The following is a 24220-nucleotide window of genomic DNA, read 5'->3' as shown; positions in this document are numbered from 1 at the left end:
TTAAAGCCTGTATCGCTTGTACGAAGAAAACAGGCGTTTGTAAGAAGAAAAGCAGATGACTATCACTTTCGATAAACGATTTTACTCGTTGAATAAATATTGGACTTAAACTAATAGACCGCATGTTTTACTGTGGCATGGAAGAAAAACCACAGCATCGGGTTTTGATGATACGAACATTTCGCTTTTGTAGCTTTGATTAAGTTATACGGCGTCGAATCAATTTTACTAAGCAAAACATATTATACAAAAGAAGGCGTTAGTCGAGCGCACGCTTTCTACGCACTGAGGCAAATAATTAGAAGGCCTGCCACTATGAGTTCTACAAACAACTGGCTTTCTCTTCTTCAAACATACGAACATTTTAATAAGATGTTTATTCTATGTAATAGCGTTAAAGTATTGTTCCAGCAGTTAATTATTGTACTAAGAAAAATTCGTTAAAATCACCCTTGAAATTGACATTTTCCGCATCAATTTACATTGGCTTGAATTTACGAAACTGTTCAATCGATCATGCTTCGGACGAAGATCATTTGAATCTTGAGAATGCGTTCTTACTAATCATAAATGTTCATCTATAATAGCCAAATAAATGGCAAAAATTATACTTCAAACAAAAAGGAAAATGTCAGTCTATGTTGGTGTACACGGCATCATTTTGATGTTTTACCAAAAAAGAAGAGCCAGCGAAGATAATATTAGTGCAAAACTTGCTGATACAGTCGATGGTGCTCCACTAGTAGTTTTCGTTATATTTTGTGTCGGAGCGTACGTAGATGTCATGATTGGCGATGTACTCGTAGTATGATTGGACGATTGGGCCTCTTCAACTGCAAGGAACACGATACAGACGAAGACGAAAGCGATCAACAACTTGCAAGACATATTCCAAACCGTTTCACAAACAAAATCCGCGTATGCCTAAGTGGACGTTCTCACAAGCGACTACAACTAACAATAGTTAAAACGGCAAAGGTTTGGCCAATTTGAAGGGTCGCGACAATTGAAAATATTAACCAATCAACAGTACGCAATTATTTATAACGACCAATCCTGTTAACCGTTCGACACCAAGCAATTGTAATCGTGAATTCACGTGCCTCATCCAATACCAAATAAGGAAATGCGCTACAGGAACAGTATTGGTAATTATTTCCTGTTGATGCACGTGTCGACATTGTGAAATGCGAAGCCTTTTCTTGTTGCTTCTATCTTTGGAATTCAGTCCTTTTCAAATCGATCGTTTCTTGTTCACATGGTCAATTAGTAGTAATAATTTTCGACCGACCGAGTACTTTGTTGAATATGGTCGACCGTCGTGTCGTTTCATAACCTATTGGATCATTCAATTTGCAAATTTTGCCTCTTAAAACTTTTTATGCAAAATTCTTTCATTTGATATTGTCATTAAGAATGACATTAGAAACGTTTATGCAATTGCTGGGAAAATATTCTTAAAAACGTTTATAACAATAACGCGGAAAAAACACATGACGTTATTGCCAAAATATTTTCGACGGCAACCAACAACGAAAGCAGGGGTTTTGCCCATGGCTTCTTTGTTTCTTTGCCCTTGACCTCAGCATGGAAGACGCCCATTTGTGGTCAAATTAGTCTTGACTAAAGCATTACGGCAACAAATATTCTTTAATAATGAAAGCTAGAGTTGGATTAATGCTGCAATTATTACACCATAGAGAAAAATTCAGAATCTACAAATTTAATGACGAGGAATACGTGACTTTCAGACTTTCAGTCTTTCGACATGCTGAAACCTTGCACACAAGCGTGTAAAAACAAGTTATTGAAAGTGGATGCTATTTATCAGACATAAATAATTAAATTCTTTTGAATAATAAATGCGGAAGATGTAGCTAAACAGAACATGTGGAAGTTAAATAGAACGCAACTGACTTGTAGAAGATAGTATTTTACAAAGAAGCGTAGAGGCTAGCGAACTATTTCAGTTTAATTAATTGATCTACGCTTATCTACTGATGGGAGTACCATATGATTATTGGAGAGTGGGGATTCTGTATGGCTTAGAGTCGAGCAAGAATCTCATTTGTATAAAACCTCTGTCATTCGGTGCTGGCCTTTTATGAAACGAAGTAATGCCTACAAACATATTGGAGTTATTGCTGAGTCAGATAGACAAGCAGCTTATACCCCTGACCGTGCGTTGTGATACCAACGAAACTTTTTAAAACATTTGGTCGATGGAACGTAGCTTTAATCAAACGATGTGGCCGAGAAAAGTATCATTCAACATCCGTCAATTTGCAGCATTTGGCTGTGGTTCCTGTGCATGCACATACGCGATGATTGAGGGGTTAACGAATACAGAGAAGAAAAAGTGAAGGTACCATTTAAATTTACAAATTTCTGATGTTATCCCGTATAATGCAAAGCTATCAGTATATTGCAACCACTTATTGCAACTTACTCAAATCTCTTTACGTAAATCATTTGGGTTAAAAATATTTTTCTTATGTTTGGAACGCCAATATGGCTGCTTCATCCATTGTTATGTGGATCCCTGGGGAATAAGTGGAACGATCTAATAATTATTTCGATTTCTTGCTATTTTGAAAGCAGATTTCTTCAAATATGGCGATAGAGCTGACGTGTCTTTGTGCTTATGCTAATTTTGTTTGTGTAAATCAAAGGTTCTCATCACGTATTTGTAATCAATACGGGCGACAACACTCCTACTGATACAACAACATTTGCTTTTTACAAACTAATCAACGCGAATAAGGATCTTTGAAAAGAAAACAGCTTACATAAGTAAAAACTAATTTTGAACTGTCTATAAACTGATGAAGCATTAATATCACCGGATTTGAGTTTCATCTTATTTAAAATGGAAATTTCCAAATCTTGTTTTTGATTGGTCCTGAACATGCTGTAAACATGCACCACGCCAACTGCGAAAATATTTTAGTACGTGTACCTGTTCAATGCGGGGAACAGTTCTTGCAAGTACTGAGGAGGTGGGAGAGGCACAGACACTTTTGTTCTAATTGCTGTCGAGCGTCAGCAAGGCTTCACACTAGTCAATTCACGCCACCCAGTCCTTTTATGCGACCTATATAGTGGTGAAATCTCGATTTGGCGTGTGTCTGTTAAGATTTTTCTTGGACATGACGTCACAATTTAGAAGATTTTTTAATGTGGGGGAGTGGATGGTAAAAATGTTAAGTTGCGCACGCATGATTTTTTCTGTTGATAAAAATTTGTAACGACAAAAAGAAAATTTGCGAAGAATACTAATACTAGCAGTAGAATGTTTTATTTAACGGATGCTGATTTGCATCAAGGCAATTCACTCGGTTCGAAAAGTAAAGCCCTCAATAGTGATTCTACAGTCTCAGAGCCAAAAAATGTTTCATGCTGTATAACTGTTTGAGCATCTCAAATCATTTTCGTTTTAAAATATGTACGTATGTGTAATGTGATGGCCAAGAAAAGTACCGAACTGAGAGTTGTAGTGGAGCCAATTATGGAAGAGTATGTATCAATTTGGTAACGATAACATGACCTTGGAATAGACTGACACGCACATATCATAATTATACAACTATAAATATTTCGTCTTCATATCTACTGGAACTCAACGTCCGCAAGAGTTTTAGATGAATTATAATTTGAACTAACAGGAAAGTTTTGCTTTGACATGTTAAACTCATTTTACCATCACTGTGTTGACTCTGTTCGTTTACAGAAGAAAATTTCGTTCGATTTATCCGTGAGCGACGCTTTTACTCTTTACAAAGCGTTTGGACGACAAATGACGATATAGTATTTATCTAATAAAAGCGGTTTTCATTCAAAATAGCAATGAATTTGTGTTAAATTTGCGAGGACGTCTCTATAATCGTGGCAAGTAAAGCACCGGAAGCGGATATACTTATGCTCGAGCTTCCTCGAGCTTCCGAGCGCGTGACACTTACATAGCAGTGCATTTTAATATTTTAAGGAACAAACATTACAGTTTGCGAAAGACATGGTCCAATAGGTCCCATTCCCCTTTGTTTAATGCAATGTGTAATCAGTCCTATACAACAAATCAATTCCATGCTCATAATGACTGTATGTATAATGTATGTAAATAGAATGCTAATGGTGCCGTGTATAATGACCGCAACATGGAATGTACCATTCAAGTTTGTATGTGTATAAAAGTGATTCCTTGCTGAAAACAGCTGAGTAACATGAATCCAGATGAAATCAAATAATATACTTACGCACAAACACTGGGAGCTGAGAGATACATATATGACACCATATAATTGTTGTTGGTGTTAATGGATGTGTTGATCTTGTTCTGGTTGGCAACAAATTGAACAAAATACAGAAAACATCCTTTAAGCTCCAGTTAACATGATTTAATTGGTTATTGGCTGAGTTCTAACTTTCATGTCAACTGCAACATATACATGTAAAGATCAATAATTTAAATGAAGCAATTGCTTTGCTACCGCTTGCATATAGAATGCAAATTTTGTAAAATGAACTTTGGAAAGCTGCTCGTCCAATTATTTCCAATTTAATATTAGCATGTTATACATACATACATAGTGTTACTTTTTGCATGTTCTTCTATAAATTGAATTAGTTATATACGAATTACAAGATATTTCAGTTTGTTGCTTATCATATCAATTGCATGTTTTAAAAATTACTGTGCTTTTGTACATTTGGTATTTTGTCGCTTATAACAGATGATAAAAATTAAATGATGGAAAACACTCAATAGCAATTTGCAAATGGCACTTTTCACCTACTCGGTGCGAAAGGCAGCAGTTACCTTGCGATAGTAACTTCTAGTTTTTAATGATTTGATTTATTACTGGCTCAAAATCTGTCTGTGCTGCTGCTGGCTACTTGACAAACTCGTCCATATATGGGCATAAAGCCATTTTTACGCCATTTTCACTTTAATTTTTTTATTTCTTTTGCTAGGCTCTAGCGTTGCACTTTTTGGCATCCCTTGAAAATGATAAACTCTGGCTTGAAAATTCTTTTATTATTTCAAGACCTCATCATAAACATCCACTCAAAAATGGAAGAACTATTCTTAAAGTGGTTTTATTGGTAACTATGCCAATAGCTTGACACGATGAACGAGTTCTTTGCAGACAAAACAAATGGATTAGAATTTAAATACTACAATACCCTTGTTTGTAGTCACGGACAAGGCGTAGCCCTGCCATATAGATTTCAGAGTAATACAACCAGTGAAAATTACGGATTTACGGTGAACAATTGTAACTCGTTGCAGTAAAACATGTAGAGCTAATTGCAAAGGATAATGTATGTACTATTTTCCCGACTCCATGCAGTCACACAGCTTCTTTTAGCAAGGTTAATAAAATATAAATCGTAACCTTATTACTAAGACTACCGAACGTGTGCCCGAATTTAAAATTCGGATTCTCCTGTATTCACGAGATTACGCAAATCAATCTTTTGGTCTCATCCATCAATGAGCTGCACTTCATTACCATTTTACATATTGAGCTAACGCTTAAAGGATTTTGCTAGCGAGTTTTATTTTCGACATTAATGCGTTTTCAATCCTCACCGTATTCGTCAACTCGGAAATGAATAGTTTTCATAGTGTACACGCTTAAAACTCGTCTGATAATTCGCATGTTGGGAAAAAGATTGTGGGAAGCTTTGAAAATATGGTTGAATATCCTATAATCGTCATGGCCTTTTTTCATTATCCCTAGACAGTTTGTTAGAGTCAATTGTCTTACAATCAAAATGTGAAACATAGCTATAAAAAAGCATTAAACTTATGATTGAACAAATAACATTTTCAAACAGTAGCTAATTATCCAACAAAAGAAAAGAAACATGGGGAACGCAAACGTCTCAAAAGATTAATCTTACAGTGGGGGAGAATAGAAATCATTTAAAGTCCTGCAACTTTGCCTTAGCCTACAGACCCCGTAATTAACAATCCTACCGCATATTGATGCATGTTTTGATGTATTTTTTTAATTTTAGAAGAATACGGACCAAGATGTCGTTGTTTCCAAAAGGTCTGTTTTTGAGCGACCGCTCTTTTTTCAACCCATCTCCGATTACCACATGCCATAGGGAATGCAGGCTCACTTTACTGTTCATAATTAATATATGATTAATATGATTGAGTTCTATAATAACTGGAGCTAACTCAAGCGCGGCTTTAAATATTGGAGGCTGTCGAAAAATTGGCGGAATGGACCTATTTCCGCTGAGATTTACCGATAATTACTGCTTTTCCGAAGATTTCACAATTTTTCACTCCCCCCTGAAGAAAGATCGAGAAAAAAGTATGTGTGTATTAATAATGGTTTGCCAAGCATTTTTATGACGAAAATCACGATAAAAACCTACAATTCGTAACAGCGAGTCAACTGCAGATTCCAGTTATCGTCTCCCTCTAGGAAGCTATCAACTATGTGCGACAAAGTTGCTGCAATTATTTAGAGCATTTTTATTGGCAGTTTTGCTTTCCTACATTGTTTGGCAAGGTGTCCTATTCTTTTGCAAATGTAGCAAAGTCTTCCTGTTGAATATTCAAAAGAAAGTTGTATGTTCACAATACTTTAATATTTTTGGAGTCATTATCTAATTTCTGTTAACAATAATGCATGCAGCTTGAAGTTTTGAACTATCTAATCAAGCTGATGTTTTATCACTAGCTCAATGAAACTTACTTCTTCTCACACGATTGAACTCTATATAATAAAAGTACATCATTGTTAATTTCAATGTTCACGAAAGAAATTCTGTTTCATTAGCTGTCATTACTTTTTTCCTTTGGCTCATTTTGTGGCCTTTGTGGCCACAATTGTAGCATCTTCGGTAGTAAATTTATCCGTGCTCAATCGGCTGTAATTTTTGTTTCATTATTGTTGTTATTTAATAGCTTTTTTCGTGAGTTTTTAAAGTGTTTATGTTAACGGTCAGTGATTTGTTTACTTTAGCTGCCTAACTTGTGTAATTATTAAACTGATAAGACTACACGTCACACAAACGTCGCGCGAGGTTGATCGATCAATGCGAGACAAATTGTTGAAGTCATCAAGTTACTCAGGAGTAAGAAAGGTTAATTATTTCATATTTATTACGAAAAACCCGTAGTTATGGGCTGCCAATGTTTTATATAGTTTTCTCTGCGAGAATCTTTTCTTTTCATTATGACACACTGAGCTATGTACGTGCAATGTTAGTGCTTCGTGACATGAAAAATGCTTCTTAAAAAACACATTTTCCTCTTTATTTGATGATTCAAATTTTTATAAACTTTAATAGTTTGTGTATTTAACCGGGAACGACAATATTTTGGCAGTAGAAACAGGTTATAACTCAGAAAAAGTGAGAATATTTTCGCGCGGTTTCTTGCCACTTTTTATTTTTGTCAGATAATATTTCAGAAACTAAACGACCTTTGTTCAATGTAGTTACTTGAGTGAAAAATTTGATGCCTGTACTATAGTCAAAGCTAAATATTGAAGGTATTAAACAATCAGAAAAGGGTGAAATTTAGCGATATAAAAAGTGTATTTTTTGAAAAACTAAGGTTACAAAGGACTGGCACTACCTACAAAACACGGCTTCAATTTTTCCCCCTGAGTTATCATTCCGTCCCAGTCCACTTAGCCCATCCAGTTATTTTTGTACATAAAACTCAATAATTAATATTCAAAATTTGAAAGATCAAATCAAAGCACCGAAGCGGCAAAGAAGCCTGGAAGTGGACTTTGACAAACAAACCATTTTCATTTTTTCGGATATGTCTACGTTTGTTTTATCTCCGGAATATGGCTATGTAATACTGACAGGCGTTGCAAGCGTATTTATGAATGTGTATTTGGCATCGCAAGTGGGCAAAGCAAGAAAGAAATTTAAAGTCAACGTAAGTATTTCATTCAATGTTCTGTAGAAGGAACTGCTATGGCCTTTGGACCTTCTCCGAGTCTGGATGAATTATTATCCATCAGGTTTTCATAAATAGAAATGTCCTGCTAAACCTATCTAATTTCCTGTGAAATTTTGTCGGTAATATTTATTGAAACAAGCATTCGTACATCGTAGTTAGTGGTTTTGTAAGTGTAAATACGTAAATGGTATTTACTTTACGGAATACAGATTACAATCATGTAAACTTGTTTCCAGTTTGACACACCCGTATTCTAAATCTACTTTATATTTTACGAAATTTGCTGCAAGGTGCAAACATTGTACATATTTTCTGCGAGGGAGTTTATAAAAAATATCCATGGAGTGGCGCGCCTAGCACTGCAGGACGCATTTCTGCATAACTGCCTCTAGTGTTTGTTGGTGTCCTCGATGGCAATGCACAGCGAAATTATTGAAAACTCAAAGTTTTATTTTTATCAACTTGCACTTTGTTAAATAGCCAGTACAAAGAAAAAAATTTGCTATTAAAATTATATAGTTACATTGAAAAGAACTCACTAAAATGACAGTGTACCTTCCAAAACACTTTAGTCATATCTCTTTTTGTTCTCAAGATATTGAAGATTTGTTATGCCCGATTTCTGGAGAAAGTGATGTCACAGTGATTGCATAATGAAACTTAGATAAGTCTTACATTAACCACTGAAGCCCATTCAATTGAATGACAGACAAGTCTTACATTAACCACTGAAGCCCATTCAATTGAATGACAGACAAGTCTTACATTAACCACTGAACCATATATTCAATTGCATGACAGACAAGTCTTACATTAAATACTAAACCATATTCAATTGAATGACAGACAAGTCTTACATTAAATACTAAACCATATTCAATTGAATGACCAATAAGTCTTACATTAACTACTAAACCATATTCAATTGAATGACCAATAAGTCTTACATTAACAACTAAACCATATTCAATTAAATGACAGACAAGTCTTACATTAACCACTGAACCATATATTCAATTGCATGATAGACAAGTCTTACATTAACTACTAAACCATATTCAATTGAATGACCAATAAGTCTTACATTGAATACTAAACCATATTCAATTGAATGACAGACAAGTCTTACATTGAATACTAAACCATAATCAATTGAATGACAGACAAGTCTTACATTGAATACTAAACCATAATCAATTGCTTGACAGACAAGTCTTACATCAACTACTGAACTACATTCAATTGAATAAAAAACAATCGAAAAATTTGCACATAATGTGAATTAGTCAACTGTTTATTCTTACACATTCAAACACAATTTCTTAAAATATTGCTAAATATTATGACAAATCACAAATCATAATTATTTACATTTCTCCAGTGTGCTTGATTTTGTTTCATGATTTTTGTAGTGATCTTCAAGCACTTGCATGTAGTACAGCTATATTACCTATGATGGCAGTATTGAACACTTATTATCAATCTAACTATGATGATTTACTATTTTATGGAAGTTGAAATAATGTTAAGAGACAGCTATGTGTGAAAGCAGAAAAAACATTGAGGGGAGGGGGGTAAGTGCTCAACCCAAAGAAGGAACCCAGTATTTACATTGTTCATATACAATGATAACAACATGAAGTAGTTTATATTGAGGTTTAATTTTTTATTATTTTCTATTACAGTATCCTAAGATGTATGATGATGAACATCCAATTTTTAATTGTTATCAGAGAGCTCACCAAAACACGTAAGTTTAGACTTAAGATTTGATAACGAGAGCATCAGAATGTGAATTCTAACTTCCTCATACACGATAAGAAACATTTGGCTTAAACATGATTTGAAATTTGAACTGAATCTTTGAGACACAGGGAAGGGGGGGGTGGCATGCACATGTGTTAATTACCTTGCTTACATTTACACAATAAAAATGAATGTGGCTACGGGCTGCAAACCAGGAACAAAAAGTAAATTGTACGACATAGCAGCCCTTACAAATATTGTTAAAGTATGATGCCATTTCAATTTATGATTTGTAGACTGGAAATATATCCAATGTTTCTCGTGCTTTTATTTACTGGTGGATTGAAACATCCTGTAAGTAACATTTTTATAAAGTTGATATTGAAAAGTCTAGTCCTTACGTATATAATCCAGTGTAGTGTCTTCATCAGGAGTGATTTGATGTTGAAACTTGAGTTATTATATGCTCCAGTGTAGTGTCTTCATCAGAAGTGATCTGATGTTGAAACTTGAGTTCTTATATACTCCAGTCTAGTGTCTTCATCAGGAGTGATCTGATGTTGAAACTTGAGTTCTTATATACTCCAGTCTAGTGTCTTCATCAAGAGAGATCTGATGTTGAAACTTGAGTTTTTATTTTCTCCAGTGTAGTGTCTTCATCAGAAGTGATCTGATGTTGAAACTCGAGTTCTTATATACTCCAGTCTAGTGTCTTCATCAGGAGAGGTCTGATGTTGAAACTTGAGTTATTATATGCTCCAGTGTAGTGTCTTCATCAGGAGTGATCTGATGTTGAAACTTGAGTTATTATATGCTCCAGTGTAGTGTCTTCATCAGAAGTGATCTGATGTTGAAACTCGAGTTCTTATATACTCTAGTCTAGTGTCTTCATCAGGAGAGGTCTGATGTTGAAACTTGAGTTATACTCCAGTCTAGTGTCTTCATCAGAAGTGATCTGATGTTGAAACTTGAGTTCTTATATACTCTAGTCTAGTGTCTTCATCAAGAGTAATCTGATGTTGAAACTTGAGTTCTTATATACTCCAGTATAGTGTCTTCATCAGGAGTGATCTGTTATTGAATCCTGAGTCCTTGTATACTTCAGACTGGTGTTTTCTCTAAGAGTAGTTTGATCTTAATACTTAAAAACACATTTAATATTTCCATAAATTTCATTACCATTCTTTCTCTATTTGTATTCCTTTGTATTCATTTTGTAGTGCATCAGTTCCATTTCTGGTATTATCTTCATCGCATCGAGAATTGTCTACGCATTTGGTTACTATACTGGAGGTACTTGCTAACTTGTATCGGAATTAACGTTTTGTTTCATGCTTAACTACACACACTTGACAGTGAATCATAACTTTTAGTTTTTAGTATTTATTCTCTAATCTTGAACTGCAGCATTTAATTTTATGTAGTTGGTCGAAACTACTTTTGGATCAATTCATGCCATCAAGGAAATTTAAATATTTTGGAAAATTGAAAGAAGTTTCTTTGCTTCGCAACTGTGTTGCGTTGTTCTTATTTTTATAACACAATCATTTTGTCGTTTCTAAGGATTTGCGACACTTAAGAAATAGCTACGCAAGATAGGCTAGTCATTTCACATGCTTTACCATTGGAGAAAGTTAGTTTTTATTTCTCCGTGATCTATAAAGTACAATTTTGTCCCACCGTGACCAATATAATACAGTTTCCTCCGTGTAACTGCGCAATACGCACAGGTTAATAATTGCCAAGAACGCTAGAAAGCTGACTTGAGACCAGTAATGCTCGAAGATTAAGTACGTTTATGTATGTTTTAGATCCTAAAAATCGGCTACGTGGTTCTTTTGGATACCTTAGTGCTATCGGGATGATTGGGTGTTCTATTTCAACTGCAGTCAAGTTTATCCTTTCTCAATAAACAGTTATTACTTTTGTCGCTTCGGACTTTACTGAGCTTGCTTTTTTTATACATCAATAAACACTGCGTTTTAGCAAATACGTCGAAGTTTGAATCAAACCTTTGAATTAAGCTTCAGTTTTACATTGGACATAGTTATTGTCATACTTACAATCAAACTTCAGGAATAAACGTCACGTCTTTTGACATAGTCATTGTCATACTTACATTCAAACTTCAGGAATAAACGTCACGTCCTTTGAACATAGTTATTGTCATACTTACAATCAAAATCAGGAATAAACGTCACGTCCTTTGAACATAGTCATTGTCATACTTACATTCAAACTTTAGGAATAAACGTCACGTCTTTTGGACATAGTCATTGTCATACTTACATGCAAACTTAAGGAATAAACGTCACGTTCTTTGAACATAGTCATTGTCATACTTACATTCAAACTTTAGGAATAAACGTCACGTTCTTTGAACATAGTCATTGTCATACTTACATTCAAACTTTAGGAATAAACGTCACGTTCTTTGAACATAGTCATTGTCATACTTACATTCAAACTTAAGGAATAAACGTCACGTTCTTTGAACATAGTCATTGTCATACTTACATTCAAACTTAAGAAATAAACGTCACGTTCTTTGAACATAGTCATTGTCATACTTACATTCAAACTTCAGGAATAAACGTCACGTTCTTTGAACATAGTCATTGTCATACTTACATTCAAACTTAAGGAATAAACGTCACGTTCTTTGAACATAGTCATTGTCATACTTACATTCAAACTTTAGGAATAAACGTCACGTTCTTTGAACATAGTCATTGTCATACTTACATTCGAACTTCAGGAATAAACGTCACGTTCTTTGAACATAGTCATTGTCATACTTACATTCAAACTTTAGGAATAAACGTCACGTTCTTTGAACATAGTCATTGTCATACTTACATTCAAACTTAAGGAATAAACGTCACGTTCTTTGAACATAGTCATTGTCATACTTACATTCAAACTTTAGGAATAAACGTCACGTTCTTTGAACATAGTCATTGTCATACTTACATTCAAACTTAAGGAATAAACGTCACGTTCTTTGAACATAGTCATTGTCATACTTACATTCAAACTTTAGGAATAAACGTCACGTTCTTTGAACATAGTCATTGTCATACTTACATTCAAACTTAAGGAATAAACGTCACGTTCTTTGAACATAGTCATTGTCATACTTACATTCAAACTTAAGGAATAAACGTCACGTTCTTTGAACATAGTCATTGTCATACTTACATTCGAACTTCAGGAATAAACGTCACGTTCTTTGAACATAGTCATTGTCATACTTACATTCAAACTTTAGGAATAAACGTCACGTTCTTTGAACATAGTCATTGTCATACTTACATTCAAACTTAAGGAATAAACGTCACGTTCTCTGAACATAGTCATTGTCATACTTACATTCAAACTTAAGGAATAAACGTCACGTTCTTTAAACATAGTCATTGTCATACTTACATTCAAACTTCAGGAATAAACGTCACGTTCTTTGAACATAGTCATTGTCATACTTACATTCAAACTTCAGGAATAAACGTCACGTTCTTTGAACATAGTCATTGTCATACTTACATTCAAACTTCAGGAATAAACGTCACGTTCTTTGAACATAGTCATTGTGATACTTACATTCAAACTTTAGGAATAAACGTCACGTTCTTTGAACATAGTCATTGTCATACTTACATTCAAACTTAAGGAATAAACGTCACGTTCTTTAAACATAGTCATTGTCATACTTACATTCAAACTTCAGGAATAAACGTCACGTTCTTTGAACATAGTCATTGTGATACTTACATTCAAACTTTAGGAATAAACGTCACGTTCTTTAAACATAGTCATTGTCATACTTACATTCAAACTTAAGGAGTAAACGTCACGTTCTTTAAACATAGTCATTGTCATACTTACATTCAAACTTAAGGAGTAAACGTCACGTTCTTTGAACATAGTCATTGTCATACTTACATTCAAACTTAAGGAATAAACGTCACGTTCTTTAAACATAGTCATTGTCATACTTACATTCAAACTTTAGGAGTAAACGTCACGTTCTTTGAACATAGTCATTGTCATACTTACATTCAAACTTAAGGAATAAACGTCACGTTCTTTAAACATAGTCATTGTACATTCAAACACGTTCTTTGAACATAGTCATTGTCATACTTACATTCAAACTTCATTGTCATACTTACATTCAAACTTCAGGAATAAACGTCACGTTCTTTGAACATAGTCATTGTCATACTTACATTCAAACTTAAGGAATAAACGTCACATCCTTTGAACATAGTCATTGTCATACTTACATTCAAGCTTAAGGAATAAACGTCACGTTCTTTGAACATAGTCATTGTCATACTTACATTCAAACTTTAGGAATAAACGTCACGTTCTTTGAACATAGTCATTGTCATACTTACATTCAAACTTTAGGAATAAACGTCACGTTCTTTGAACATAGTCATTGTCATACTTACATTCAAACTTCAGGAATAAACGTCACGTTCTTTGAACATAGTCATTGTCATACTTACATTCAAACTTTAGGAATAAACGTCACGTTCTTTGAACATAGTCATTGTCATACTTACATTCAAACTTTAGGAATAAACGTCACGTTCTTTGAACATAGTCATTGTCATACTTACATTCAAACTTTAGGAGTAAACGTCACGTTCTTTGAACATAGTCATTGTCATACTTACATTCAAACTTTAGGAGTAAACGTCACGTTCTTTGAACATAGTCATTGCCATACTTACATTCAAACTTTAGGAATAAACGTCACGTTCTTTGAACATAGTCATTGTGATACTTACATTCAAACTTTAGGAATAAACGTCACGTTCTTTAAACATAGTCATTGTCATACTTACATTCAAACTTAAGGAGTAAACGTCACGTTCTTTAAACATAGTCATTGTCATACTTACATTCAAACTTTAGGAGTAAACGTCACGTTCTTTGAACATAGTCATTGTCATACTTACATTCAAACTTTAGGAATAAACGTCACGTTCTTTGAACATAGTCATTGTCATATGTACAGTCAAACTTTATCATCCAACGAAAGAGCGTGCTAGGGTTTGTAATTAACAATTATATTACGAGCTCGAGATTTCTATGAGTTGATATTTAATGGAAGAAGTATTCTACTATAATATTTTATTAGAATTGAGTCAGTTCGCATTGGATATTTTGCCCCGACCTCTTCGATACTGAAAAATTTGGTTGTCTCCAAAATTCTGTTTACCTCCCTGCTTCTCTCAAAGTATAGTAATGTACTCGGAAAAAAAATTTTCGGCTATTTGCTTTTTTGCACTTTCCAAAACACTATAAATAGTTATTTTAATATTAAGCAACTTTTTGCGGGAATGAAGCAAACCTGTTTGCTGTTGCGTTTCCGTGTAGTGCTTGCAAGTGCAAGCGTCATAAGATCACGCGGATGCTGTTGAACAAATCTCGAAGTAATTCCGTGTTCTACAAATAAGCCTGACCATAATCCTAATCTTATTTTACTTGGCTATTACCGACACATTGGAATTTGTGCGTTCAACATAGTATTTTGACGTTTTAAGAACAAAAAGGCTGACAACATATGCCATAATTGATTTAACTGTAAGAATATCCTAGTGTTATCGCAACACAAAGACATTTTCAATTATTCGACAATACGAAATTATTCGAGTAGATTAATGAAATAAATGTGCTAAAATCATTTTAGTCCTAGAACTTTAGTCTCTGTTTGCTTACCTCTTGAGAATTTCACTTCGGTGAAGAAAATTAGATTATCGCATTTCGTTATCTTATTGTAGTATGTTTACGCAAATAAACACATGTGCTACATCACATGATTACAAACATGTGTTCTCATTCAGTCTGAATTGTTTGTGTAATAGGAAAAATAATACTTTCATTAAAGTTTTTGATTTCCAGGGATTCAATCTGTTCTCCCGGGCTAGTGCTGTCAAAGTTTCCATGTTCGTAGTTTTACATTGAAGGATTTTAAATTTTGAATGATTTATTGGCCGTAATTGATGTGACTTAGTGTTTGTTTGCGAAAATGGCGTCAGTTGATAATTCTGCAAATTTGTAGAATTAATTATCGTAAACTTTTAACTTCATGGAAACTATTTCGGGCTTAGTAGATCCCCGATAATACCTCCCACACACACACACAAAGTAATTTCAATTTCCCTGGATTTAGTGCATGCAAAATTTATGGCTTGAAGGGTTTCCAATGAACAGTTATTGTAAACTGTAAACTGAAGTTTGTGTTAAATTTCATATATTATGTCTACACCTGTGATAGAGCATTATACTATAGTACTCTAGCTCAAGCATAGACATAATGCATGAAATTTAACACAAACTTTGTCAACTCAAACTCCAAACTCCAACGGTTAAGTTGTCGTGGTTCTACTGTTCATGTCTCTTTTTACCGTGTTGGATTCTTGTTTTCACGGCACTGCAGTTTCCCAACCAACTATGAGTAATTGTGAGCTGTTTTTTACTTGTGAGTGCTATCAATATTTGCCGATGTTTCATTTAGATATGAAATTTACGAATGTTTAAAATCCAACACGGTAAAAAGGGACATGCACAGTAGAACCACGACAACTTAACTGTTGGTGTTAGGAGTTCAGTTGACAAAGTTTGTTTTAAATTTAATATATTATGTCTATGCTTGAGCTAGAGTACTATATACGAATCGCATTCTAGAATCAGATAAATTAAATTCGAAATGCAAAAGTTTGTCTTATAAAAGTTAAAATAAACTTGTTGTACTTTATTTGAAATCGATGTCGTCTAGTGAAGTTATGATGAAGAAATCACGACTGAAGAAAATCATGATGAAGAAACCATTTGCGATAGTGCTTCGTTTGTTTCACTAATATGCAGTTCCTTAAGCACGCCTGTTTTCTTTGTCGCCATGTTCGCGTGCGCTTTGAAACAAATTACGCCGTTTAACGATTCCCCGCAGGACTTTGCGGCGAAGAAAGAACACATTAGCGTGTATTGTAATTATAATAATGGCCATAATTCAACAATATATATTAAACACGTTTCACTTTAATCGATGTTTTTTAAAATGTTTATTAGCTATGTTCCTTGTTTTTTTTCGCTTCTATTGAACATCACGCTGCGAACTTGTAGTTATTTTCGTGAGCAACTTGAAAAGACCACGTTTAATGCACCAGTACTAAGTACGTACGACGAAAACTAATTCAATTATGGAAATGTATTGTCTTTTTATAGATTCTACTTGTCTTTTTTTTCATATTCTTTCAGATCTGATTACATGGTTTATTTTTGTTTTCAATTTGTCGTTTGTAGATTCTTTTCATCGGCAGGTGCTCATTTCGACCCGTGTTGCCTGATTTATCAGATGCTTTTAATACGCTATAAAGATCGACTGCTATATTTAACTTGTCTCAAAATTATTGTTGTTATTGGATCGCCAATCGCAGACCCCACAACATATCTTAAGCCGTCAACTTGGCTCTGACTTTGTATTCAACTTGTCTCAAAATTATTGTTGTTATTGGATCGCCAATCGCAGACCCCACAACATATCTTAAGCCGTCAACTTGGCTCTGACTTTGTATTCAACTTGTCTCAAAATTATTGTTGTTATTGGATCGCCAATCGCAGACCCCACAACATACTTAAGCCGTCAACTTGGCTCTGACTTTGAGACGCAGCTATTGCATATCAATGTTTGTCGTTTTGATGGCAGTGGCATCCGAAAGGTGAGCTAGAGGGGTGTAAAGCTTCCAAAAGGGCTATAACATTTTATGCTTAACATTTATTTAATTTTTCAAACGCCGACAACATTAATGAGATGATACCGAGGGAGGTCCCCCCCCCCCTTAACAACACGGCTGATTATTTGATAATTTATGTACATCGCTAGTTTCTTTTCTCATGACAATATTTCCGTAAAAAAAAACATTTGAAGGTACATAAAAAAGTCCGAAATGGTCTTAAAGGACGTAACGCCAAACGAAAAGAAACTTTCTTTGTTTTGATTAGACGTTATAAGGTAAAATCTCTATGCTGTCTCCATTACGCAATGAATGTTTTAGGCCTTTTTCATTGGTTCATAATAGTTCTGCAAAGTGCAATGTCCACATAGATCTTCTCAGCGGGTTGTCGATGACAACAGTACCTGTGCATGCTGATCTAAACTTCTGCAACACGTTGGTTTGTTTGCGCGTGTGTAGATTTCTGCATAAATACATATTGATCGTGGGCTAGATTGAACGTGGAAGGTCGGCGGTCTTGACGGACAGAACTAAACTAAAAGATAGTACAGTAAACTTTGTTATTTCTTTGACTTTTTCTTGCTATTTCAAAGTACTTCCAAGCTACATTAAAGTCCAGTGCTACAGAAGGGACAAGTGAAGAAGTCAAACTTTGAGGGAACTTTCGTAACGCTTTTGTTTATCTGCATGGTTGACCGTGATTCTAGAAGGCGCAGTCGTCGATAAGAAAGACTAAATGCGAAGTTACTGCAAAGGAGATTTGGACTGCATTAGTTTTTACTGCAAAACGCCCGAGCCAACATTTTAAGTTTGAATTGAAAGAGAGTCCTTGGTGCGCTAGACTTGATATTCATCTATTGTCGGGGACACGATTTGAATTCGTTGGAAACGTGGACTTGTGAGCTTTTCTTCTCTTGAGAGCATTTCTTCATAGGTAAATGTATATATACAGCTAGAAATCCAGTTTGTGTCTTGACAAATTCATTAACATTTGTCAATCGTATTTTCAAATAGCTGTTGACATTAACGGTCTTCGAAATTCACGCGGACACTGAAGGAGCGAAATAAAGAGCCAGTCTTTGGTAAGTTGAAAGCTGCTCTTGAAGAGCTGGAATATTATTGGTATTGTGTATTGTTTGACGGCGATGGGAAAAACCGAAATTAAAAACGAGTTTCTTTGTTCATTGGTTTTATGCGTATGAAATTGCGTCGCACGTGAAACATATTTTTCAAAGAGCAATCTCTTTACCGAGCTGTGCTTAAAAACATATTGCAAACGCTGAAAGCAATGCTAGCGTCACATACTAACCGAATTCGACTGCGTACTAACTAAAAAAATGGAAAACATCAGAACAACGAAGTTTTAATTAAATCCTTTTATTACAAAAACAATCGTCATTAATCAATTAACAGAAGGAGATGAATAGAGATGTTTAATTTGAATTGAATAGTTTTCGTCGGTTGTTGTTGGAGGCCGTCCATTTAGTACGTAATTAATATTTTCAAAGCTTTAAACACCTCTGCCCTCCATATACACAAATGTCAATACTTGGCAACCACCCTCCCCTTTTGTAAATGAGCAACCGTCTTTCCCCCCTCCCTTGTTCACAAATGTACAATATTCAGCAAACACCCTCCTCTTTTGTACACAACTGTATAATATTTAGCAACTCTTTGCAAATGTATTTCGGTGCTGCACATTTGCTTACCTGGCAGTTTTTAATTTCCGGTGAACGTCAGCATTTATATTCAAAACCAATGTGTTCAATTGGTTCGAAGTATACTTATTTCTGTTACTTAAGCCCCGTGCAAATGCTCTCAACATGTTGAGCCTCAAAGATGATAACTCATAGGATCATGTGATGAACCCTGCCTAGCAACTGCGTCTATACAGCTACTACGTATACAGTTCAGTGAGTTCAGCAAAAAATTGAACGCATCGCCATTATTGATTATGACCGATCGTCGTAGGCAGAGTTTTATAGGCCTGTATGTATATAAGTTGGGACGCGTATTGTCTCAGCATTTTGCATTAAGATCATGGTGATTGGGTAAATATGGTCACGTGGGTATCTCGCCGTCATTTTTGTTCCAAAAGTGCAAATTACAACAATTTTTTTACATATTAACAGAAAAATTATAAAAAAAGTTACAATGATTTTTTCTGCGTTATCAAAGCGATGAAGAATAGAAATGTACGCGCTCCTTTGTGGCAAGGACAATATCAAAGGCGTATAATTTACATCCACTGCATTAAATACATGCTTTTCTATTGTTATGACATCTATAAACAACTGAATTCCGACAGCGATCGCTGTCTATTTGTGAGTACAAAAACACAGCAAAAAATTTTTCTTTCCCCCATTGCTCTACAATGGCTGGCTTTTGGAACAAAAATGGCGGACGCTAAGACATTTTATTTCCGTTATCCCAGCTCTTTCGTATGTAGAGCTGGTAGGGCTCTGATCACAGGATTTCAAAAACAACGCAAAGTGCGAAAAAATTGGCTGTACGTCTGCTAAATGACAAACTTGAAGAGAATAACACATGTATCACTTCTCGCCAAAAAACACGAGCTTGGATAGGGAGGAGCAACTCGATCAGTTTCTTGGCTTAATGACTTTCATTTCCAGTAGATATATTGTCCAACAATTTCCATCTCCTCTCTACTTTTTACAACAGTATGCGAAAAACAGTGCGCATACTGTTATGCTCTAAGCAAGTTACATTAGGGCAAGTGAAGTAAGTTTTTCAAACAATTTCTAACAGTTTAAGTGAAGAAGTTACAAGAGGACAAACAAAATAAGCTGTCCAGACGAATCTTAGAAGGACAATTAAAGTAAGCCCTTCAAATCGAATAAGTCGAAGAAGGGTTCAGAGTGAGGGAATATTGCATGTTCTCTCTGCATGATTTGGTTCGCCAAACATTGAAAAACTTGACACAGTCATGTATTTCTTTTGACTAAGTTTATTAACGACGCTAGAAAATTTGCAATACGGTCAACTCTCGATATTGTGGACAACCTGGGAAACGTGATTTATAGTCCGCAATAAGGAGATATTGATGGAAATATGGGGAAAGTCCGTAATAGAGACTATCCGTAATAGAGAGAGTAATTTTAATACATTTTACCATAGTTTCAGTCGGGGATATACAATTGTCCGTGATATTTGGATGTCAGTAAGGCAATTACCCTAATAATGTATGAACTATGAACTATTCGAAGCAAAATTGTCCCTTTAGAAAAATGAGTTCCCGTCAAGGCCACATTCGTCGCCCCATGAACAGTTTTATGGTGTGGAGTCGGGAAAAGCGATGCGAAATTCTCAAAAGCAACCCAGGAATGAGCAATGCTGTGATTAGTAAGAAACTGGGAATGACTTGGAAAGGCATGACAGCAGAGGATAAAAAGCCGTATATAGAGGAAGCAAAGCGATTGACATGGAAACACAAACAAGATCATCCCGATTATAAGTACAGACCAAGACGACATAGTAAGGGCAAGAATAGAAACAAATGTGATGCTTCAAGGTATGAAAGTCAATCATTAACCGTTAACTTTTTAATACAAATTTGTTGTGTTCAAATATACTCAAGTTTCAATATCAGGTCACTCTTGATAAAAGCACTAGACTGGAATACATAAGAACTCAAGTTTCAGTATTAGATCACTCCTGATTAAGACACTAGACTGGAGTATATAAGGACTCGAGTTTCAACACAGGGGCGGATTATCCAGTAGGTTAAATAGGCTTAAGCCTACAGGCCCAGGCTTTTGAGAGGCCAGTTGTATCTAGATATTATTATGATTTGGACATTTTTGCTATTCCGGGATAGCTAAACGTGCTTTACTTAGATCATTTATGTTAATGAAAACCCATACGAGCAATTGAATGCAGAGGAAAAATGGCTTTAGTGCTATCTACTGTTTAAATGCGCAATGCTCAGAACTCATGAAGTATTGGCTTTTCCTATTTCCTTGACCATGTCATTGATTTTCGAAATTTCGTTTGAACTTTAAAATGAACTTTTTCCATTTTTTACCCTATGAGGTTACAAACAGGAAATTCTAAAGCAAAGGAAAGCTGAACTTAATCGGAGGAATAGATATTGCATAAAGGCCCACAACTTTGTCTTAGCCTACAGGTCCCGTAATTAGTAATCCGCCACTGTTTCAACATCAGATCACTCCTGTTGAAGACACTAGACTAGAGTATACAAGACAGAGGCGTAACTAGAACGTTAATTGGGGGGGTGCATATTCACCTATTCCGTTGTGCCCTAATGATTTATATTGAATGATGAAATTCAATTCACTTCAAAAGAAATCAGTAGGGCACAACTGAATATATGAATATGCACCCCCCCCCACCCTCCCCCAATTAATGTTCTAGTTACGCCTCTGATACAAGGACTCGAGTTTCAACATCAGATCACTCCTGATGAAGACACTAAACTGGAATATACAAGGACTCGAGTTTCAACATCAGATCACTCCTGATGAAGACACTAAACTGGAGTATACAAGGACTCGAGTTTCAACATCAGATCCCTCCTGATGAATACACTAGAGTGGAATATACACGGACTCGAGTTTCAACATCATATCCCTCCCATGAAGACATTAGAATGGAGTATATAATAACTAAAATTTCTATGTTGTATCACTCCAGATGAATCCTGAGAATGCTATAATAGACTTTTCATATTTATCCTTTTGACTTCAGCTTAAAAGAGACTGGAATACAACTTCCATCTGAATGGAGTGAATTTCAAAATAAACCTGCACATTGTACAAAGCAGCAACCCGTACTTCATGTATCAACGTTTCAACATGATTTACGACCGGTACCGTTTATTCTACCAGATAAAGATACAGCACGATTGTACCTCTCGTACCCGGGGCGTACATCATTTTCTCCTTTCGTCTACTCAGCTGCAGCTCCACTTAGCTCATCTGTGGTCTGCGTGAATGATGTAATAAGCTCTTATGGCCAAATTGCTTCAATCAAACAGCCAGTAATATCGATGACATACAAGTCATCTTTTTCTCCCACATTGTTTTCGAATCCTCTTGATAGAAAGCATTTTGTGTTAAATGGCCAGGTTCGTTAAACTGTGTTTTCCAATCGATGTTGTTATGTTTTGAAAGTATTTTTACAGCATCCAGCTCGGGGTCGTTGCTATCGGTTGGCGTCGGGGGGAGGTAGAGGGAATACAAATTTTTCCAAAAAATGGTCGTTGCTATTGGGCCTTGTGCGAAAACTCTCAAGCGTAAAAAAGTTCCTCATTTGAGTGATAAATGAACTTCTCATTTAAAAACCTCGCACTGATACTCAAGGAAAGGCAATAATCGTTTTTCACATTAGTGTATTGGTGTTTTTTTTGTTTGCTAAAAATCATCTTTTCTTACCGAATTTTCTGAGGGTTAAGTTTTTAGGGACTATAAATGTATAATGACAGATGAGAAAAAGCCTGGGGCATAAAAATTTTCTTTAGTATGTCAGTTTTTCATAAAAATTCCACTGCTTTTAAACGAAAGTGTATTAGAGTGTACTACAATTGTATCTACATCGACTTTTATTGCCATGTGAAATGTGCATTGAAAGGTGTTAGAAAATCTGTATATGTATGACAGGACAATGTAAACACTATAGTGTTGGGAGTCACACTTTGATTAAAGAGAGTACATTGATTTTTTGTGTACCATTCTCACTATGACATAAGTGTAACGAAATCAAGTACATGGATTTCTTATTTACAATCTTCACTATGACATAAGTGTAAAGAAATCAAGAACATTTATTTCTTATATACCATCTTCACTATGAAACAAATACAAGAAAATTAATTACTTTCATTTTCTTATGTATCATTTTCTTTTTGTATGCATGTAACATCCTTATTGACGTACAATGTCATTTCCACATGATATGTACTTTAGAGTTCATCCCATAGACGGATTTACTGTGGGTGCAAGGGAATGCCACGCCCAAACATCAGATTTCACCATCCTAAATATATTGTTTACCCCTCTAAGAATCATTTCACACACCCCAAAATTTTTATCAAAACAATTCAGGTACAGTTTAACTGAGTTTTTCAGGGCAATATTTCAACTATCTACACAACTTTCGATGGCTGCACTACCAGACTGCCCTGAATTCCGGATCCTTACATTGTCTTACGTCACTTCATTACCAGCTCAACCCCCTCCCCTAAAGTTTTTAGCACCACCCTTGTAAAAAATATGAAAATCCGTCTATGGTTTATTCGTTAATTCAACTTTTTTTTCTGTAAATATGAGTTATTAATGCATGGAAATGCAAATTGCATGAATTTTTGGATTTTTTCTGAAGTTTTATGCGAATGCATGTAAATTAACGTAGTTTTGTTTTATTGACGTGTTTTACTTGGGGCGGCATATTACATGTGTAACACATACATTTTTATTTTACTGTACTATTGTATCAATGAGAGAAGACTTTTCAATAAAAGACATGCTTGCAGTTTTATTTTCAACATCTTCCAATTATAATTTCTTAATAATCTGTCGTCTCGAAATAAGTATCGCGGCTAGCCATCAAATTTGGTCTTGTTGAGAGAACATTTCTATTCGTTTCTTCAGAAATCTATTTTTGCGTCAGCGCCGTCCAAGTATGTTTTATTTTGACTTTTCAATGACTATTTTAGTTGCTGACTAATTTACTAAAATAACACTATCGTCAAGAATACCGACTATAAGTACATAATATAAATATATACTGTATAGTATCCAGT

General features: G+C 35.0%; 2 protein-coding genes and 1 long non-coding RNA gene across 3 annotated transcripts; all 3 read left to right on the top strand.

Annotated features, from left to right (window-relative positions):
- The first annotated feature begins 1341 nt into the window (after positions 1-1341).
- Positions 1342-5400, top strand: LOC124442918. Its single transcript, XR_006947437.1, has 2 exons — positions 1342-2365; positions 4972-5400. It is a non-coding gene; the product is annotated as an uncharacterized LOC124442918 (long non-coding RNA).
- A 2232-nt stretch (positions 5401-7632) lies between these two features.
- On the top strand, positions 7633-11789 carry LOC124442916 (microsomal glutathione S-transferase 3-like). Its single transcript, XM_046993430.1, has 5 exons — positions 7633-7921; positions 9631-9695; positions 9988-10045; positions 10912-10984; positions 11503-11789. Exons 1-5 carry the CDS (start codon positions 7799-7801, stop codon positions 11601-11603), a joined length of 420 nt encoding a protein of 139 aa, XP_046849386.1. The 5' UTR covers positions 7633-7798; the 3' UTR covers positions 11604-11789.
- Positions 11790-16394: 4605 nt separating this feature from the next.
- On the top strand, positions 16395-23962 carry LOC124442297 (transcription factor Sox-18A-like). Its single transcript, XM_046992796.1, has 4 exons — positions 16395-18373; positions 18454-18521; positions 20684-20971; positions 22168-23962. The coding sequence occupies exons 3-4, from the start codon at positions 20688-20690 to the stop codon at positions 22553-22555; spliced, it is 672 nt and encodes a 223-aa protein (XP_046848752.1). The 5' UTR covers positions 16395-18373; positions 18454-18521; positions 20684-20687; the 3' UTR covers positions 22556-23962.
- The last annotated feature ends 258 nt before the right edge of the window (positions 23963-24220 follow it).

This window comes from Xenia sp. Carnegie-2017, unplaced genomic scaffold, assembly GCF_021976095.1.
Source record: "Xenia sp. Carnegie-2017 unplaced genomic scaffold, XeniaSp_v1 HiC_scaffold_20, whole genome shotgun sequence".
Lineage (NCBI taxonomy): Eukaryota > Metazoa > Cnidaria > Anthozoa > Malacalcyonacea > Xeniidae > Xenia > Xenia sp. Carnegie-2017.
The sequence above is the reverse complement of the archived record's forward strand: the minus strand, read 5'-3'. Positions and strand labels throughout refer to the sequence as shown.

Coding starts and splice junctions, on each gene's coding strand:
- LOC124442916 (XM_046993430.1), top strand. CDS start 7,799: ATGTCTACGTTTGTTTTATCTCCGGAATATGGCTATGTAATACTGACA. Junction 9,696..9,987: donor CAGAGAGCTCACCAAAACAC/GTAAGTTTAGAC, acceptor TATGATTTGTAG/ACTGGAAATATATCCAATGT. Junction 10,985..11,502: donor ATTTGGTTACTATACTGGAG/GTACTTGCTAAC, acceptor TGTATGTTTTAG/ATCCTAAAAATCGGCTACGT.
- LOC124442297 (XM_046992796.1), top strand. CDS start 20,688: ATGAGTTCCCGTCAAGGCCACATTCGTCGCCCCATGAACAGTTTTATG. Junction 20,972..22,167: donor AACAAATGTGATGCTTCAAG/GTATGAAAGTCA, acceptor TTTTGACTTCAG/CTTAAAAGAGACTGGAATAC.